We start from the raw sequence: 22167 nt of genomic DNA, 5'->3' as shown, positions 1-22167 counted from the left end.
GCACTATTCCTTCCACTGACATCAACTGACAACTATTCCTTTCACTGATCCTCCCACTAATATCAATGATGGGGACAATTCCTCATCCTAATGACCACCAAGCCTAATGCCGCATACACACGATCATTTTTCAGCATTAAAAAAAAGTTTTAAAAAAATGTCATTTAAAATGAATGGGTGTGGGCTTCACATCATTTTTCGGGTTCTGAAAAACGTACATTTTTTTTTCGAACATGCTGCATTTTTTAACAACGTTTTAAACAATGTCGTTTTTCGGGTTGTAAAAAATGATCGTGTGTGGGCTAAAACGACGTTAAAAACCTGCGCACGCTCAGAAGCAAGTTATGAGACGGGAGCGCTCGTTCTGGTAAAACTATCATTCGTAATGGAGTAAGCACATTCATCACTCTGTAACAGACAGAAAATCGCGAATCGTCTTTTACTAACACGGAATCAGCTAAAGCAGCCCCATAGGTATCGTCATTCGCATGGAACTTCCCCTTTATAGTGCCGTCGTACGTGTTGTACGTCACCGTGCTTTGCTAGAGCATTTTTTTTAAATGATCGTGTGTGGGCAACGTCATTTTAATGATGAAGTTTGAAAAAACGTTGTTTTTTCTACATGCCGAAAAACGTAGTTTTTTTCATGCTGAAAAATGATCATGTGTACGCGGCACGAGCCATTGACATCAAGACATTTTTTTTACTCCCAATGGCCACAGTCTGGCCCCCATAAAGTTTGAAAGACAGTAAACTGGCCCATTGTTTAGAAAGTTTGGAGACCCCGGCTGTAGGAGGTTCCTCTACATGTACGCCCTCCTGAACTACAACTGTACATGCAGCCGTTCAGAGCGCCACACCCACAGGCAGTGCAAGAAGAACACAGAGCACCTGCAACCTTTCCCTACAAACAGCATCATACAGCGCCTTTACAAGCATATTAGTAGTGGTTTACCTGTTTGACATTGATCCAAAAACAAGCATTTGCAAACATTCTCTTGATAGCAAACCTGGTTAACTGTGCATTACCATCTATATTGTGTTAGGCAGTCTATTAATTTGAATACCACACCAAAATGCACCAAAAAAGTTCCATGTAACAATTTTGGCAATGCAATGCAACACAACGTACATTGTGCTGCCACACAGCTGCATCAGCAAAGTGAATCAGGATGCTATTCAGAATAATCGGGTTACTGCAGTGCAAAACTGTGGACCCTAGAGCGTTTTGGTCCTGACTGGCATACTCCTTGAACTTAAAAAAATGTCATTACATTACCTGACTAGAGTCTGTGATTTTTGTATCGCTCCCTGCGCAGATCATCCCATCAGTCAAATCATGATAAAAACGGTGGCACGTTCTTCGGCTTACAATAGTGACGTTGGTTTCAAATAATTTGTCAGTAGAATGGATCTTGTCAATCAGTCCCCACCCAGCAACACTGCAGGGAATGTCCTTTGGAAGGTCTCTGTTACTGACTGGAAGTTCAATTGTCTGCACATAGCGATTTATCTCGGCTGGGGATATGAGCTGGTGAGAAAATGAATGAAAAAAAAATGGTAAAAAAAAAAGAATTTGACTAAGTCCCTTAGGACTAACTAGTAAACATCACAATTTAAATATGACCAGTTAGTAAACATCATAGGTGACATATATGATCATTGTCAATAGCTATGGGTAAATCTGCCCAATTTTGATTCAACAAGGTTCCAGTGAGTCTACTTCAAAAATGTGTCAAACTCAAACTTAGAGGCATATCTGTTCTTAAACCTCTCTTATTTTCAATCTACACATCTTCTTTGGGTCAGCTGATTGCCTCACACGGCTTTCAATATAATTTCTACACTGACGACAGCCAAAAGTATCTCTCTACCCCTCAACTCACTCCATCAGTCTGCTCACACGACACTAACTTACTATAAGACATTTCTGTCTGGATGTCACACCACTTCTTCAAACTCAACTTGTCCAAAACAGAGCTCATAATATTTCCACCCCTACGTGCCTCTTCCCCTGACTTCTATGTCAAGAGCAATGGCACAACCATCCACCCATCCTCCACATGCCAGGGTACTAGGTGTTGTCCTGGACTCTGAACTCTCCTTTCGGTCTCACATCCAATCCCTTTCTAAAGCTTGCTGCCTCAACCTCCGCAGCATCTACAAACGACGTCCCTTCCTAACCAATGAAACCACAAAGCTCTTGATTCACTCCCTGGTTCTCTCGTCTCGACTACTGCAACTCCCTCCTCATTGGCTTACCTTGAAATAGACTATTCCCTCTTCAGTCTATCATGAATACTGCTGCCAGACTCATCCACCTTACAAACCACTCAGCGTCTGCTACCCATCTCTGCCAATCCCTCCATTGGTTGCTACTCATCCAACAAATTAAATTAAAAATACTAACAATAAGTTACAAACCCGTCCACAACTCTGCCCCCCAGCGACATCACTAGCCTAGTTTTAAAATGCCAACCTAATCGTCCTCTTAATTCCTCCCAAGACCTCCTGCTCTCTTTCTTCCTCATCCCTCCCTTATTTGCCTCCAGGATTTCACCCAAGCCTCTCCCATACTCTAGAACAGTGGTCATCAACCCTGTCCTCATGGCCCACTAACAGGCCAGGTTTGCAAGATAACTGAAATACATCACAGGTGATATCATTTGTTGCTCAGTGATTGCAGTATTCTAGTCTGCATCTCCCCAAGGTAATACATAAAACCTGGCCTGTTAGTGGGCCCTGAGGACAGTATTGATGACCACTGCTCTAGAATACTCTATCCCAATCTGTCAGACTATCTCCAAATCTATCCTTTTTTGGGCAATTCTGGAAAACATTTCTCTTCGGAGAAGACTACCCTGCCTCCACCTAACAACTGTTCTTTTATTTTCTTAATCAGCTCATCCCCTGCAGCTTTTACCCCATCGTATCACTTGACCCTCCCTCCTAGATTGTAATCTTTAACAAGCAGGGCCCTCTGATTTTTTCTGTATTGAATTGTGAATTGTTGTGACATCACGCCCGTGTACTCGGAAGTAAACAAAGCCGCAATAGCGGCTGTCGGCATGAGATCTGTGAATTTTTTTCACAATCTCATGCTTTCAAGCCTGGAGGAGAGATGTGGGGTCTTATTGACCCCACATCTCTCCATAAAGAGGACCTGTCACAATGATTCCTATTACAAGGAATGTAAACAAAAGTGATCAAAACAAATTTAAAATAAGTGTAAAAATAAAAAATAAATAAGTAAAAAAAAAAGTAAAATGCCCCTGTCTCCGGTAGCTTGCACTCAGAAGCGAACACGCATGTAAGTCCTGCTCACATATGTAAACGCAGTTCAAACCCCACATGTGAGGTATCGCCACGTTCGTTAGAGCGTGTGCAACAATTCTAGCATTAGACCTCCTCTGTAACTCGAAAATAGTAACCTGTAAAAAAAATTAAATAGTCGCCTATGGAGATTTTTAAGTACCTAAGTTTGGCGCCATTCCATGAGTGTGTGCCATTTTAAAGCGTGACATGTTAGGTATCTATTTACTCAGCCTAACATCATCTTTCACATTTTACAAAAAATTGGGCTGACTTTACTGTTTTGTTATTTTTTAATTCATGTAACCGTTTTTTCCCCCCAAAAAAGGCATTTGAAAAATGATTACGCAAATACCGTGCGAGATAAATAATTGTAATGACTGTCATTTTATTCCCTAGGGTGTCTGCTAAAAAAATATATAATGTTTGGGGGTTCTGATTACTTTTCTAGCAAAAAAAATATGATTTTTACATGAAGGAGTGAAGTGCCAGAATAGGCCTGGTGGAGAAGTGGTTAAATTCTGGACATTTTTAGGGCTAACAGGCAAACTATTGTCAAAAAAGGCATGGAAAGCTGGGCACTGGCATAAGGGACATGTACATATGCAAAAAAATTACAGAAGGGGGAAGGACTTTTCATTTTATATTGCCAATAATATTTAAAAAAAATTATAAAAAAAAAGAAAGAAGAGTGAAAAATATTTACATTATACATGAGTACATAAAAAAAATATAATCGTAATGTAGTCATTTATTGAAATACCCAACACATTCCATCATATATTAAAGTGCACCCAGAATAAACACAATAAAAAGGACTTTAGAAAAATCCTCACTGTAGCTAGAAACACTATATTTTTATATATTTTTTTAAATGGCAAGCAAATCTTCTCAGCAGGCTTCTAATGTAAACACATAGCAGAAGCTTTAACAGCCGGTTCACACTGGGGCGGCACGACTTCGGGGGCGACTCGGCAAGTCGTCCTGAAGACGACTTCAGAGGCGACTTGCAAAATGACTTCTGTATAGAAGTCAATGCAAGTCGCCCAGAGTAGCCCCCGAAGTCATACAAGAACCTTTTTCTAAGTCGGAGTGATTTGCGTCGCTCCAATTAGAACGGTTCTGGTGAATAGAATGGGACGCGACTTGTCAGGCGGCTGAGTCGCCCCAGTGTGAACCGTCTCTAAAGTCACAATAAACCTGTTTATTCTCAAAAAATTAAAAATAAAATAAAAAACAAACACTACAATACACATCCACTACTTAAAGCGGAGTTTCACCCAAAAATGGAACTTCCGCTTTTCGGATTACTCCTCCCCTCCAGTGTCACATTTGGCACCTTTCAGGGGAGGGGAGCAGATATCTGTAACAAAAGGTATTTGCTCCCACTTCTGGGCTCATTTTATATTTAGAGGGCAACATTGGAAATAGACAAATCCAACATGCATATAAAGTATGCCTTGAAGCTGTATGTGGTTATAGAACAGTATGGTTTTGTTGGATGGTCTTCAGCGACAAAGTACATTGGCAGCGTATATTTGGCTGTGTAATTTTTTTCAGAATTATTTCAGTTTTAACAAAAAGGGCCTTTTCTAAAGTAGTTTTAGCAGAAAAGCATGCTTTTTCCTCAACTGGTAATAAACCCACTTTGACTAGCATATACGTAGAAATTGTCCAGTAGTTTACTGCGGCTGTCTTTGTTCTCTTTGATGCAAAAATGTCCTATCGCTGGCTAGTACTAGAGATTGAAAGTACAGACAGGTGTTTACTCCAGGGAATAAAAGACTGCTGACAACACAGCAGTGTAAAACAAGGTAAAAACTACTCACACACGTGGAGAAAAATTGCTTGTAAAAGCCACCTATTTGTGGCAATCAGTCCTGAAACTAAGAGTCTCGAGGTGACAGAGGGGAGGACATCAGGACCGCTACTGGCTGACACGTTTTGAAGGAGTACCTTCTTCCTCAGAGCCTAGCAGTAATGACTCCTTCAGCTTATTATATACACATGTACATTCATAGGATACGTCATAATAAGCATAACTGGTGTATGCCTAACATTTATTTTACCTATGGGAAGAGGTGGGTGTGGTAATTTGAGTGATATATTGTAAGGTGGTTTAGGTGCAAAATGTTCTTTCACCCCAAAATACCACCCTTGAAACAAAAGCCCATTTTTTAAAGGGAAGATTTGCAAGCTTATTTTACTCCATAACCTGCACAATTGGATATGTTTTCCTACAACTCTCATAAAGATTAGGTTTATTTTACTCGTGACAACTATGATGCAGATTATTTTACTCTCCTTGACACCAATGATATTGAGTCTATTTTATTTCAATATGAAGTGGAAATATAGGGTGCTATCTAGTCAGCAAACATATGTGCAGTTTGTGTCCTTTGTGCAATGACTGTAGAATTATTAATCACTTCAATACATTTCCATATGTACAACATCAGTGAATCAATACAATTCAGGAATAAAAGTCCAAATAAAAGAATCAATTTTTCCAATGTTGTTTGATGTATTCACTCCAACACCGTGCTTTAAGGTAATAAAAGTGCTATAAATATAAATTTGAGAATTTTCACCCAAGGTGACAAAAAAATGCGCTCACCAGATGGCTTTGGCCACCCAGCGACCATAAAGCATAGAGGTAGGAAACTCCTCATTCCATGGAGTAAAATAAGTATTTTTTGTGTCATTGGAATAAAAGAATGGAAGAATTAAAAGAGTAATAGTAATTAGTTCTAAAACTAAAAAGAGTATGAAGTGAAAATATAGGGTGCTATCTAGTCAGCAAACATATGTGCAGTTTGTGTCCTTTGTGCAATGAATGTAGAATTATTAATCACTTCAATACATTTCCATATATACAACATTTGTGAATCAATAAAATTCATGAAACTCCCACTGACATCAACAATAGTACTTTTTTTTTTATCCCACTGACACCAACAATGTGCAATTTATTTTATTCCATTGACACCAATAAAAGGACATATTTCGTTCCCACTGATATCCGATTTATTATTTTCTGCCTATACTGACATTGGGGTTATTTTTAATCATACTGACACTAATGAGGGGACTACGTTTATTCCCATTTTCTCTGGAGTGTTCCTTCTTATTATTTACAAATGTTGGCATTGGCTACTATGTTACCACTATACAGTATTTGCACCCCCCTCCCTGCTTTATGAAGCGATGCATAGACCGTTGAGAGATGAAGTGTGGGATGGGAGATAAAAGTGACATGCATGCACCTATCAGAAAATGCCCCAGTTAATATCTCAGTTGTTTGTTTTTGTTATCTGTGTCCCATTGGGAAGATATCCATTCACTTTCTGCACTGTAGACTGCAACTGGTAAGTGTCTCCACTTGAAGGTTTCTGCTTTTTATACTTATAACTCAAAAGTTTGGATTTTGCCTCACTTTCATTCCCGATGGCTGTAAATCTCCGACATGAAATATGAACAAAGCATATCCCTCTATAGTATGCAATTGTCTCAATTCATAGCGCTAAGTGTCATTTTTGTCTGCTGTCCTTCTTTATCTGCATGAGTCACCTCTGTCAAGTTTTCCTGATACCAAGTGGTAAAAATGTGACAGGAGAGGAAGCTCCAGCAAACAGCCAATGATTGGCAGCCTCAGCTCTGTTCCTCTGTGCTGTGTGAAAAGGGGGGGGGGGTGTCCCTTCTCTCCGAACTGAGGTCTGCAGAGTGTAACTTCAGCTCCCTACCCCCTGCTTTCTGGAAGCTCAGAAAAGCAGTATAAATGCTGGACTTTTAAAAGCTGTGGAGGAGAGAAGACTGCAGTTAAACAGGTACAACTTATGTAGGAGGGTTTGTTTAACCTCTGTGTATCACCTGAGGCCAGTCACTTCACTGGGTTTATGTAAGGGTTTACAACCACTTTAAGGCAACACAGACAACAATAAAAGTCTGATGTGTGTTTTAATTTGTCATCACTCTATACTCTATCACTCCTAGATTAAGAATAAGGTGCAATCCCCCTCATCCTTAGTTGACTGTACGGGTCAGACTGACTTTGTAGGAGAGAGCATGGAATTATGCTTGCAGTCCCTCGGTTCTCATTCTATCATGGCTGCAATATGGTCCAAAACCCAGACACAGAAGCTGGGAATTCTTCCCTAGATGACATCTAGGAAAGAGCAGGGCTTTTTTTCAGGGGGAACTTGGGGGAACTCAGTTCCACCACCTCTGGCTCAGACCCTTTGGTGCCTGCTCACCACAATCACTTGTAAACACAGACGTCTGATTTCTGTGTTTACAAGTGACAGCTCTTCACTCTGTGTGTAACCCCCTGAACTCTGCACTCTGTATGTAATGCAATCCTGGTATTTAATGCCCCTTTAAGACCCTTCTACTGTTTTTGAAATCTGAACGGGGTCGTGGTTGAGTTCCTGCACCTATTTTCTGAGAAAAAAAGCTCTGGGAAAGAGTAACCCTTGAAGTAGTTATGGGAAGACTCAGAGAAGTGCTGTGACTGGGAACAATGATCCAGATATTCATGTCAGGTCCTACAAGACCCCAATTACTCTTATTGAATTTTAAGACATCCAGGCCCCTGCAACCCCATAGGTACAGAGTGAAGGATTTCTTACAAGGGTAATGGCATAATTTCTGCTGAAGCAGAAAGGGTTAATGCCGTCTGTGGCCAGACAGCATTATGGCAGCAAGGAGAACAGGTAACGTCAGTAGGATTGTAGGACTGATGTAGGTGCAGAGAAGATGGTGGAAAGGCAACAAAGTCCATGTGCACCTGGAGAAAAGGTGCGCACATGTGGAGTATGACCACCATAGAGGGAACTAACACAGGAGAAAAAATACCAAGAGCCGGCAAATCAGCAAAAACGGCTGCTCAATTTAAAAAATGTTGTCGCTCCCCTTTTTCCCACCAGCCATGTGATCATTAGTGTTGCTGAATGAGCCAGATGGATTAACCCCTTATATGAAGCCAGAATGTATACACAGAACAGGCTCCCTGTATGAAAGGGCAAAAGGCCCTATTCACAGTAGATGAGATCAAGAGGAAGCCTTGCAGTGCCCCAGAAAGTACATCAGGGGTGAGAGAGGCCAAATCCAGGAAGCATGTTGCTCCTGAGTCCTGACAGCTTTTGCTCCTCCGACAGGCACACCCTAAGTGGTCTTCAAGGACAGGGTTCCACCAGACGGGTATACCACAGCCCTGGACCTGTATAGCACTCTGTGACTGACTCAACGCGTGGCACATGTAGACTCAGGCGAGTGTCTTTAGCAGGGTTCAGTGTTAAAAGACACATTATGGCTTTCTGCTCAGTGGGTCACAGATATGACTTCTGTGACATGCCAAGGATCAGAAAATCCAGAAAACTGCAAAATGAACCTGTTCTGGTCTTCCACCTACTGAAGAAACTTATTAGACAGAATAAAACAAAGAAAAGGTTTCTCTTCTCTCAGAGAAGAAAATACATCAGTTTCTTCCTTGCACACTACCAAAAAACTGAGACAGGCTTGAAGTGAGAGGAGTTACACTGTACTGTCCTTACAGTTCTGTTTACTATTGTGGAATCTCCCCAAGGCAACATCATAACCCAGTGTACCTAAATACTTCATACTGTGTCCCTTCATTTACAATTAAGAAAGAACGTTTTTGGATAGAGGGAGGAAAGGAAAGGGATCTTTTTTCTCTCCCTTTTTTCTTGAGCGTTTTTTTTTTTTGTGTGACATAAGGAATTGTAATATCACGGTAAACCAGGTTAAGATAAACACGGAACACGTAGATATTTATTGGTCATTTATAGAAACAAAGTAATATAATGGTATGTAATAAGAGGGAGGGTTTTTATTTTTCTTAGAGGGGTGAGAGAAAGGAAAAGGAAAAGACATGAGAAATTGTAAAACCACGTGAAAATTAGGTGAAATAGAAATAAGGAACACATAATATTTATGGTATAAGAGAGTAGATGGGAACGACACAGAGTTGGGGGGGGGGGGGGGATTTTTTCTTTTTTTTTGGGGGGGGGGAGGGGTGAAGGAAAAAAAAAAAAAAGGGGAAAAAGGGGCACAGGGAGGATAATAAAACATAATGTATATGTAATGCTCCCCTAGGGGAAAAAGGGAAATGCATGAGGAATAAGTGATAGATTAGGAATATTGATTTGCATAGATGGAAATATTGTTTTAATTCAATTAATAGGGAGTATCTGGGTGCTCTAAAATCATGTGAGTGGGAGAGGGGAGGGAGGTGGACAGGAACTCTGCCATGTGTGGGGTTTCCCTTTTTTTTTTTTTCTATTAGGGGAAAGGTCCCAAGATATGGAATAACACAAAAAACGCAGAGGTGTAGTTGAAATATATAGAGGAGTAGAGGAGCCCGCCACACAAGTGAATGGGAGATAGGTGGTTGTTTTTTTTTTTCTTCTTTTTGTTTTTTTGAATGTATCAGGGTACTAGACCTAAAGAAAGAATTATGGTCAGTAAATTAGGGGATAGAAGAAATTCCTCTCCACTCCCATCCGAGATTAGATGGGGGAAGACAAAAGAGAGGGGAGTGGGGAGGGGTAGGGTGGGTAGGGTGGAATGAATGAAAGAATGAAGAGAGAATGGGGAAGTCAATGGTGTGATTTAAATACCCAAAGCCAATGGTGCGATTTAGGTACCCAAGTGATACCTCCCAAAAGGTATACTGAACAACGGAGGCTTAAAACCCTCGCATACTGTAGATACCATGCCTGGGAAGGATAACTGCTTTTCGATACTATCCTGGAATGTTCGGGGACTGAATTCAAAGTTTAAACGTGCTTTAACCAGTTCCCGACCCCCGCATGTACATATACGTCCACAATATGGCACGTACAGGCACATGGGCGTACACGTACGTCCTCGCCTATTAGCGGGTGGGGGGTCCGATCGGGACCCCCCCCCGCTACATGCGGAGGTCGGGTCCGCTCGGGGAGCGATCCGGGACCACGGCGCGGCTATTTGTTTATAGCCGCTCCGTCGCGATCGCTCCCCGGAGCTGAAGAACGGGGAGAGCCGTATGTAAACACGGCTTCCCCGTCCTTCACTATGGCGGCGCATCGATCGCGTCATTCCCTTTATAGGGAAGACACGATCGATGACGTCATTCCTACAGCCACACCCCCCTACAGTTGTAAACACATACTAGGTGCACCCTAACTCCTACAGCGCCACCTGTGGTTAACTCCCAAACTGCAACTGTCATTTTCACAATAAAGAATGCAATTTAAATGCATTTTTTGCTGTGAAAATGACAATGGTCCCAAAAATGTGTCAAAATTGTCCAAAGTGTCCGCCATAATGTCGCAGTCACGAAAAAAATTGCTGATCGCCGCCATTAGTAGTAAAAAAAAAAAAATTTCTAAAAATGCAATAAAACTATCCCCTATTTTGTAAACACTATAAATTTTGCGCAAACCAATCGATAAACGCTTATTGCGATTTTTTTTACTAAAAATAGGTAGAAGAATACGTATCGGCCTAAACTGAGGAAAAATTTTTTTTTTATATATGTTTTTGGGGGATATTTATTACAGCAAAAAGTAAAAAATATTGCATTTTTTTCAAAATTGACGCTCTATTTTTGTTTATAGCGCAAAAACTAAAAACCGCAGATGTGATCAAATACCACCAAAAGAAAGCTCTATTTGTGGGGGGAAAAAGGACGCCAATTTTGTTTGGGAGCCACATCGCACGACCGCCCAATTGTCTGTTAAAGCGACGCAGTCCCGAACTGTAAAAACACCTTGGGTCTTTAGGCTGCATATTGGTCCGGGGCTTAACTGGTTAATGTTCCAGTACATAAAAAAATTCTCCCCCCAACTGATTGTATTGCAGGAGACGCATTTGATGGGGAAAAAAGTAATAACATTAAAAAAAGCCTGGATACAGAAAACATATCACTCTACGTATTCTTCATATGCTAGAGGGGTGTCGATCCTAGTGAATAAATCCTTTCCAGGAGAAATAGAGAAGGCCTATATAGATGCAAATGGAAAATATGTTATCTTAGTATACAAGATAGGCAAACAGAGATATGTTATAGCTGCTGTGTATATTCCACCTCCATTCTCGGTGGCAGTACTGAATGAGATAATGGAAAAAATCATTTGGCATATGCCAGCGAGATTGATACTAATAGGAGAATTCAATGCAGTCTTGTCACCAGAGCTGGACAGACCAAAACCCCCTAAACAACATTTTTCAGAATTATATAATTGGGCACAGGAAATGGGGGTAACGGAAGTTTGGCGATGGAAGAATCCAGGAGAAAGGGGATACTCCTGTTTCTCCACCTCCTATAAGACGGCATCTAGAATTGACATGGCATTTACTGATCCCGCGATGTTAGCAGACATCGCGGAGGCCAAGTATCTGCCGAGTGGCCTCTCGGATCATTCTCCTTTGTTTCTATCGGTACGTATTCCAATCCCTAAAAACGCGTCTCTGTGGAGGCTAACTCCGCAATGGGTAGATCACCCAGAGATAGCAGAGAAAATGATACCAATAATGAGGGAGTACTGGGAGAATAATATAGGATCAGCCTCGGTAGAGACGGTATGGGATGCGTTTAAGGCCTATATACGAGGGCAATATATATCAAATATCTCAACAGTTAACAAAAAACAGAAAATGAAGGAACAAGAGTTGAAAATACAGATTGATGTACAAAGGGAAAGATATGGGCAGGACCCCAGCAATATTAACTTTGATGAAATGATGGCAGCACATAGAGATCTTCATTTGCATATGGAAGAAATAACAAGACTGGAAATGCATAAAAATAGACAAAATATCTTTGAACAGGGTGATAGGGGGGGCAGATTTCTGGCTAGGCTAGCGCAACAAGAACATCAAGCCACAATTATCTCAGAGATTGAAGACTTAAATGGACAGATGGTGAAAGAACCTAAAGAGATATTGGAGGCCTTTAGAGAGTATTATAACATGCTTTATACTTCCTCTCTCCCGTCCGGCTCCTGCCCGGAGGGTATGACGGACCTTTTGGACCAGATAGCCTTGGGGTGGTTGTCAGATGGGGAGAGGAGAGAATTGGTCCGGCCCATCGAGGCGGAAGAGATTATGGAGGTCATACGAACATTTCCGGGAGGAAAGGCACCGGGCCCAGATGGAATCCCTGTAGAATTCTATAAAAGGTATGGAGCAATAATAGCCCCTAAACTAGCGGGAGTATTCACAAATGGGTTAATGCAAGGAGCCCTGCCAGAATCTATGCGAGAGGCACATATAACATTAATATATAAGGAAACAAAAGACCCAAAGCTATGCTCATCGTATAGGCCAATTGCATTATTAAATATAGATTTGAAAATATTGACAAAAATATTGACACTCAGAGTACAGCCCCTGCTGAGAAGCATAATAGATTCTGATCAAACAGGATTCATGCCACAAAGAACAACAGACATTAACCTACGCAGGCTCTATACGAATATACATACACATCATATCTGTGAGGGTTCAAGGACAGTGGCCTCTTTGGATATCGAGAAAGCCTTTGATACGGTGGAGTGGCCATTTCTCTGGGAAGTACTCAGGAGGATGGGATTCCCACTAGTATTCATCAAGTGGATTCAGATAATCTATGAAAGGCCAATGTCCGCAGTGAAATTGGGGGGAAGATTGTCGCCTTTTTTTCAGTTATATAGAGGCACGAGGCAGGGCTGTCCTCTTTCTCCAGCGCTCTTTGCAATTGCAATAGAGCCAGTGGCAGAGGCTCTCAGGACCACACCTAATATTCGGGGACTCCGGGTGGGGGGGCTGGAGGAGAGGGTAGCCCTGTATGCCGATGACATGCTTCTATTTTTAAGAGATGCAGGTCCATCTTTGGAAGGAGCTCTGAAATTGCTGAATGAATATTCGGCATATACAGGGCTTAAAGTAAACTGGGGCAAGTCAATATTATTTCCTATAGATCAAGGAGCAAAAAAAAACGCGGCCCCAAACATGCCATTGAAATGGGTCTCGGAATTTAAATATTTAGGCATTAAAATATCTAGTCAGGTTGAAGATTTTAGGAAACTAAACTTAGATCCGGAGATACAGGAACTTGGTAGGAAGATAAAGATTTGGGCATCACTCCCTCTGTCTCTACTGGGACGTATAAACCTGGTGAAGATGAAGGTTCTGCCTAAATTTTTGTATGCTTTCAGAAACTCCCCACAGTGGCTCCCGAAAAGTTTTTTTACACAGATACATGGAATGCTCTCCGCATTTATATGGGCTAATAAACCAGCTAGAATAAATTTAAGTACACTTATGAGACCGGAAGCACAGGGGGGATTGGCATTTCCAGACTTTCTTAAATACTATAAAGCAGCACAGTAAGGCCCCATACACACCATAGAATCTATCCGCAGATAAATCCCATCAAATGGGTTTCTGCGGATAGATTCTATGGTGTGTACACTCCGTCGGATATTTATCCGCAGATAAATCTCCCCTGGGATGGATTTCCAGCAGATGGATATTTGCTGACATGCTCAACAAATCCATCTGCTGAAATCCATTCCAACGGATGGATCCGCTCGTCTGTACAGACTTACCGGATCCATCCGTCCAAAGGGATTCCCCGCATGCGTCGTAATGATTTGACGCATGCGTGGAATTCCTTATATGACAGCGTCGCGCCCGTCGTCGCGTCATAATAGCGGCGACGGCGCGACACGTCATCGGCAGAGGATTTCAACGGGGATTTCAATGCGATGGTGTGTACACGCCATCGCATAGAAATCTTCTGAAATCCTCGAGAGGATTTATCCGCGGATACGGTCCGCTGGACCGTATCTGCGGATAAATCCTCTCGTGTGTATGGGGCCTTAGTCACAGCAGGAAAATGGTTAAACCCGGATGGTTACGATCCGGCCACTATGTTGGAAGCAACAGTGGTCCAATCGGTAGAGGCACTGCAGGGATTGTTATATAGAGGTATTAAAACTAGGAGGGACTTAACGCCAGCAATGAAAACAACGGTTAAAGCATGGAAGGCTGCCATAGGAAGAGAAGGGGGAAAAAAAATATTCTATCTCCAAATACCCCCCTGTGGAGGAATCCTGAATTGCCACATTTGGATTCAGTTCAGGACCCGGGAGCATGGACCAAATACGGGGTGAAGAAAATATCACAGCTGATACAGGAGGGAAAGTTCCTATCATATGGGGAAATGAGACAGATCTGGAATATTCCCGAGAGCTATGCGTTTAGATATAGGCAGCTCGGCCATGCCATAATAGCTCAGTTCCCAGAGGGGACCCCGCAATTGATGGAATCTGAGGTGGAACAAATGATAAAAGGTGGGAAGCGGACAATTTCAAAGTTCTATGGATACCTGATAAACATCACACCCTATGATATAAGTAAACTAAAGGAAAATTGGAAGAAGGAAGCCCCGGGTTTGAAAAATTGGGAGGAAGTATGGAGGTTCCCACTGCAGATTTTAGTATCACTCCGTGATAAACTGATACAATATAAAATCATACATAGAAGCCACTATACACCATACAAGTTGCATAGGATTTCACCAAGCAATTCTCAGAATTGCTGGAGGTGTGTAGTGGAGTCAGGGGACTTCATACATATATTCTGGCTTTGTCCAAAAATAGTAGCGTTCTGGAGCGAGATCTTGACAATGATAGCAAGGGTGACATCTGTAAGGTTGGAACAAGAAGTAGAGATCTGTCTCTTGGGACTAATAGAGGGTAATGCTATTTCAAAAGAAAGGAAAACGCAGATAGGCCTGCTACTATTCTATGCCAGGAAGGTAATAGTGCTAAATTGGAAAAAAACAGAGGCCCCATCAATAGCACAGTGGAAAAATTTAGTAAATAGCAACCTGATATTATATAGAGAGACATATTGTAATAGAGGACATGGGGAGAAATATAGAAGAATATGGGCAAACTGGATAGAGAACCCTATAACAGCGTCAGGATGAGGGGAGAATTGGGGAGATAATCACACCATTGGGAGAGGGGGGGGGGGGGGGGGGGAAGAAGAATGAATGGCATTGGATGAAAGGATATTGTATGAATGTTTTGGGAATACGGTCAATGTTAATGTCATTAGAGTTTTAGTAAAGTAAAATATGAATGTAATATATGTGTATGATCTTATTTTTTTGTATGGATAAAAAAAAGAAAATTTAAATAAAGAGATTTATAAAAAAAAAAAAAAGAAAGAACGTTTTTTCTCACCTTTAACAACATGATATCGTTATTTACAATTTCTGGATCATACGCTGGGTGAACGTAATAGTTCTTCACACCCAAGATCTGTTGACTACTTTCGGGTTCAGATACATCATGGGCTCCAAGGATAACTGTGATTTCCCTGTACAGACAAAGCCAGCAGGGTCAATGAAATAAGGTTTCTTTCCTATTAAGCATAAACAGTAACAAGCTTTCCAGGGGGCAGTGTTTTGCTCAGACATAATATATATATATATATATATATATATATATATATATATTTTGTTTAATATGACTAAATGATTCAGCAATCCCGGGTTTTATTTTTATGTTCAATTAAAGTTACAGATAAGTAACACACATTCAATAAGCAATGTTGACAATCAATCAGCTTCCAGGTTTTATTAATAAATAAACAAGCTGGAGTTGGAAGCTGATTGGCTACCAAGCACAGCTGCACCAGATTCTGTACCAGTGTTAGTAAATCTATCTCACTATTTAAACACACTATTTAAATTAGTATGGCACTTGTCTTAAAGCGGTAGTTCACCCTCACTGGATTGATTTTACCATCGAGACAGGCATTGTAGCGCGAGCTACAGTATGCCTGTCCCGATTTTTTTAACCCCGGACTCACTTTGTAATCGGACATCGTAGATTTCGGCTCCCGCGGGGAATGGGCGTGCCTATGGAGAGGGAGGATGATTGACGGCCGGCTCTGGCACGTCACGCTCCCCGAAGACAGCCGGAGTAGGTCTCGGCTCTTCACGGCGCCTGCGCACAGGCTATGCGCAGGCGTCGTGAAGAGCCAAGCCTATTTCGGCTATTTCCGGAGAAGCGTGACGCGCCAGAGCCGGCCGTCAATCATCCTCCGTCTCCATAGGCACGCCCATTCCCCGGTATCTTCGATCTACGAGTACAAGGTGAGTACGGGGGTAAAAAATTCGGGACAGGCATACTGTAGCTCGCGCTACAATGCCTGATTTTATGGTAAAAGAAAAAAAAAATTTTTTTCGTTGATAGGGTGAACCCCCGCTTTAAGCTGCACCCTACTGGATTGAACATGTTAACAGACTCAAATGCTCTAACTTCCTGTCAGGGGAGTTTCTGGGGAACCATCAAAACCACACGTAGAAGCACCCGGTTGGCTCCTGATTTTAATAATATTACTATTCAGCTGAAACCCTCAAAGACCTGTTATCCGCCCCTTTGCCTATTAGGTCATTTTAAAACCTAAAATGAGTGGGTCGGAAAAGTATCACAATGCACTTTCCAGAATTAAAGTGTTTGTAAACCCTTACACAGGGGAGGGCTGGCAGGGGGGGCAGGGTGGAAATCTCCCCCCGGGCTGGTGACACTATGCACAGCCACCGGCCGCCACTACCAAATGCTATTTTTGCAGAGCAGGAACATGCCTGCTGGAGCTCTGTTAACACAGGTTAACACGGCTGCTGCTGCTCACCTCTCACTGTGCAGCCGTGCCTGTGTCAGCTCCAAGGTAGATGGCTGCAGAGCTGAGCTGTCTCGTCTCACACATAGCTCAGTCTCAGCGCACACCAGCACTGACATCCCCTTTTCTCTCTGCACAGACACGAGGAGAGATAGAGCTCATCTGCTCCTCCTCCTTCTGAGTCTGCCCTGCCCACACTCCCCGGGCATGTGTGGGCACTGGACAAGAAGTTTGAAACATGTGAGGGAGGGGGCGCTATGTCTAACAAATAAGTACACATATATAAACATATATACACATAGTGATAAATGAATAGTAGTCCATAAATGAATACTTCCAAGTAGTGCTGGTGAAAATAAAAAATAATAAATAAAATAAAATAAATAAATTTTTATGCAAGGAAGTTTGAACCCAAAAAAGCATCAGACTGCCTGCCTGCGCCTCAGCCTCCAACCTGGTAAGCTCACCCTCTCTAGTCTCTCCTGCCTCCCAGTGTATAAAAGGGGTGCTCTGTGGACTTTGTTAAAGGGGAGGGGGGGCAGGCTTTGGTGAGCAGAGACCCTCTTTACACAATAGTCCACAGCATGCACCCTTAAATCAAGTTTCCCAGAACACCCCTTACATCAAATCTGATGTATATGGGGTCTGTGCAGACTCAGATGTAAATGGAGAGGATCTGTGCGGACTCTGATGTAAGGGGAGGCTCTGTGCGGACTCTGGTGTAAAGGGAGGCTCTGTGCGGACTCTGATGTAAGGGGAGGCTCTGTGCGGACTCTGGTGTAAAGGGAGGCTCTGTGCGGACTCTGATGTAAGGGGAGGCTCTGTGCGAACTCTGATGTAAGGGGAGGCTCTGTGCGGACTCTGATGTAAGGGGAGGGTCTGTGCGGACTCTGATGTAAAGGGAGGCTCTGTGCGGACTCTGATGTAAGGGGAGGCTCTGTGCGGACTCTGATGTAAGGGGGGCCTCTGTGCAGACTCTGATGTAAGGGGGGCCTCTGTGCAGACTCTGATGTAAGGGAGGCCTCTGTGCAGACTCTGATGTAAGGGAGGCCTCTGTGCGGACTCTGATGTAAGGGGGGCCTCTGTGCAGACTCTGATGTAAGGGAGGCCTCTGTGCAGACTCTGATGTAAGGGGAGCCTCTGTGCGGACTCTGTAAGGGGAGCCTCTGTGCGGACTCTTGTGATCATGAAAAATCTTAGACTGTTTTCCTCGATCTATCACTTTTCCACACTCTATGGGCCACTTGACTGGACTTGCCCCCCATGCCTAAGGCTGCCAGCCCTCCCCTGCCCTTACATATACAGTGCCTTGGAATAGTATTCATACCCCCTGAATTTTTCCACCTTTTGTCATGTTACAACCAAAAATGTAAATGTATTTTATTGGGATTCTATGTGATTGACCAACACAAAGTGGCACAATGTGGAAGGAAAAGGATAAATGTTTTTTAAATGTTTTACAAATAAATATGTGAAAAGTGTGGCGTGCATTTGTGTTTAGCCCCCCCCCCCCCCAAGTCAATATTTGGCTCCATCATCTTTCCCATCAACTCTGACCAGCTTCCCTGTCCCTGCTGAAGAAAAGCATCCTTAAAACATAATGCTGCCACCATCACGTCTCCTGCTGAGGATGGTGTGTTCAGGGTGATGTGCAGTGTTAGGCCCTACACACGGTCGGTCAAAACCGATGCAAACAGACTGAAGGACCTTTTCATCGGTCCAAACCGATCGTGTGTGGGCCCCATCGGTCAGTTAACCTTCGGTCAAAAAATTTAGAACTTGCTTTAAAATTGAACCAATGGACGCCTAACCGATAGGTCAAAACCGATGGTTAGTATGCAAAAGCATCGGTTAAAAACCTGCACATGCTCAGAATCAAGTCGAAGCATGCTTGGAAGCATTGAACTTCGTTTTTTTTCAGCACGTCGTTGTGTTTTACATCACCGCGTTCTGACCCGATCGTTTTTTTAACTGATGGTGTGTACGCACATCAGAACATCATCAGCTTCATCGGTTAACCGATGACAACGGTCCTTAGGACCGTTCTCATCGGATGGAGCGATCGTGTGTACAGGGCTTTAGTTTTCCACCACATATAGCGTTTTGCTTTTAGGCCAAATAGTTAAACTTTGGTCTCATCTGACCAGAGCACCTTCTTCCACTAGTTTTCTGTGTTCCCCACATGGCTTCTCGCAAACTGCAAACGGGAATTCTTATGACTTTCTTTCAACAATGATTTTCTTCTTGCCACTCTTCCATAAAGGCCAGATTTGTGGAGTGCAAAACTAATAGTTGTCCTGTGGACAGATTCTCCCACCTGAGCTGTGGATCTTTGCAGCTCCTCCAGAGTTACCATGAGCCTCTTGGCTGCTTCTCTGATTAATGCCCTCCGTGCCTGTCAGTTTGGGTGGGAACCCATGTCTTGGTAGGTGTGCAGTTATACCATACTCTTTCCATTTTCGGATGATGGATTGAACAGTGATCTGTGAGATGTTCAAAGCTTGGGATTTTTTTTATAGCCTAACCCTGCTTTAAACTTCTCCATAACTTTATTCCTGACCTGTCTGGTGTGTTCCCTGGCCTTCATAATGCTGTTTGTTCACATAGGTTCTCTAACACAGTGTTTCTCAACTCCAGTCCTCAAGGCACCCCAACAGGTCATGTTTTCAGGATTTCACCTGTGCAAAATACATGCATAATACAGAAGTGAGCCTGATTTTGTTCTTTCCAGCTTTAGTAAATAAACCCCATTCTCACTCAATCAGACACCTTATATTCCGATCTGTGGAGCAGATTCTTCCAGCTGAAATCACAGGTCGATGTGAACAACTGCAGCCAGGAAGCATGTACAAAGCAATGACAGGCTGGGAGGAGCCATGGTTTTCCACAGCTGTTCACATATATACATACATTAAGCAGCTACCTGTGGTTAGGACAGATGATTGGCCATGGATGAAGGAAGATTACATCAACTGTATCTGTCCCCAACTGCAGGTAACCCTTGAAAGGAAACAGCTGACCGGCCCTAAACCCATGTGTGAATAGGCCTGAGGAGTCCATGCAAAACTTCCTGGCTTTGTGAGCCTTGAACATAAAAACTGTTTGCCTGGAACGTTTGTGTTTTGTTGGATGTATCCTGGCAGGTTTTTAAGACTCATTTACACTTGTGCTACATTTTGAAGAGATATCTGTGTTGGTTTGCTCTTCAGAGTATACTCTGGGATAAAGAAATGCACACAGATCCCATGCATTAAAGTGTACTGTACACCTTTTTCTGATGAAGTGGCCACGGAACGCGTTGATGGTGTTTAAACCTGTTTTCATGATCAATGAAAACGGAAAACCCAAACGATCATCTAGTGCGACCACCCACACTGTGTGGAGACAGTCACATTCTTCAAATGTGCTAAAAGAGGTTGCTTGACCCTAGGACGGGTATCCAGTAACCTTATAAATGTGAGTATATGCTTACCACACTTTTTGACTTACTTTTCTTATACATTCAACTGAATAACATCCTTAGAAGGATCGCTCTTGTGGCGTTTAATCCCCCTATTTTTGTCTTTCTCCTTGTCTCGGCTTATCTGGAGCACCACTGATTTACCGATCAAATGAACGCGTTGGCGATGCACCAAAATGTCCAAAATGAAAAGCAATGCACCACAAAGGAAAAGTTTGATCCCAGTACAGTACAAAGAAATATAATTTTATCAGATGTATGGAAAATAACATACCAGTATTTAATATGTCAGGTTGAATCTGTTGTTTGTGGGAACAAGAAACTGATGATTTGATACCTGCAGATTGTAGTTCTATATAACCGGATCGGCATCGATTCAAAGAAACATTGAGAACTGAATGCATGTAAGCCCAATTTTGTTCATGGCAGCAGCAATAGATACATTTATAATATCCTTAAACATTTGCTTCAGGTGTATCTTCCAGGTGCATGTAGTGTAATGCCGCATACACACCATCACTTTATGTGATGAAAAAAAACGACATTTTCTGTGAAGTAAAAAACGACGTTTTTGAAACTTCAATTTTCAAAGACGAAGTTGCCTACACACCATCGTTTTTTCACAATGTTCTAGCAAAGCGAGGTTACGTTCTCACCACTTTTTTCCATTGAAGCTCGCTTCATAACTAGCTTCTGGGCATGCGCGGGTGTAAAAACGTTTTAAACAACGTTTTTTGCTACACACGGTCAATTTCTGTGAAGTAAAAAACAACGTTTTGAAAAACGACACATAAAATTGAAGCATGCTTCAATTTTTTTTTGTCGTTTTTCTGAAGACATAAAACAACGTTTTCCCCCACACACGGTCATTTAAAGTGACGTTTTTAAAAACGTTGTTTTTTTTCATCACATAAAGTGATGGTGTGTACGCGGCATTAGTTACAGTGACACGTTCACCTGCAGTGAATATTTAGTAAATGTCACATTCATTGCTTTATAATACAATCCCCTTAAATTGCTTACCATATCTGAATTCTATGTACTTATACTTGATAATAACGCTAGGATAGAATCTGGTTACTTACCCAAAACAGTGGGCTGCAGACAACACCCAATTTGGAGCAATGAGCGAGCCTCCACAAGAGTACTGACCAATGTCTAAATATGCCATGTAAGGCCGTGAATGTGGTTCTGCCTCATCACCTCCAATAATCCCATAGCGGGACTTTCCTGCAAAATACATTAAAATTTGTCAACATGCATTTTTTAGGAAATTTGTTTAGTTCTTTTTAGTTGGGCTTTTCAGACACTTTCAAATCAATGAGACTGGTTTACTAAAGGGGTTGAAAATCTTTGTTCATTAATTAAGAGAATATTCACTTCAGTTTCCCAATAATGAAAAAAGCTAATTCATGATAACTTTAAATACTTAATCATGTGCAGATAAAAAAAAGTAAATTTACTAAGGAGTAAATAAAGAAAGCAATAAAAACTATTTCCTGACGCATTCATGGCAGCACACACTGGGTTGTGACTCCGCCCCCACAACCTGACAGGATTGGTTAGCTATAAATTTGAAGAGGAGACACCCGGCATTATTCTCTTTTTTTATCCTCACCTGACAGGACGTGGACGTACAGCTTGTCTCCTACCGCTATCGCCCCAGCAGGTTCAGCCTCTCCTGTTTTGGAAGTCCCCCTTGTACAGTCTCT

General features: G+C 42.2%; 1 protein-coding gene across 1 annotated transcript in view; it reads right to left on the bottom strand.

Annotated features, from left to right (window-relative positions):
• LOC120909938 (mast cell protease 1A-like) overlaps positions 1–22167 on the bottom strand; it is a 38734-nt gene that overhangs the window by 4744 nt on the left and 11823 nt on the right. The window contains exons 2-4 of the mRNA XM_040321762.1: positions 21541–21685; positions 15552–15687; positions 1280–1531 (exon numbers count right to left, since the gene is read on the bottom strand). Coding sequence (XP_040177696.1) covers positions 1280–1531; positions 15552–15687; positions 21541–21685 — 533 coding nt within the window. The remainder of the gene's footprint in view (positions 1–1279; positions 1532–15551; positions 15688–21540; positions 21686–22167) is intronic.

The sequence above is a fragment of the Rana temporaria genome, chromosome 1, assembly GCF_905171775.1.
Source record: "Rana temporaria chromosome 1, aRanTem1.1, whole genome shotgun sequence".
In the NCBI taxonomy this organism is placed as follows: domain Eukaryota; kingdom Metazoa; phylum Chordata; class Amphibia; order Anura; family Ranidae; genus Rana; species Rana temporaria.
This window is presented reverse-complemented; position numbering and strand designations above follow the sequence as displayed.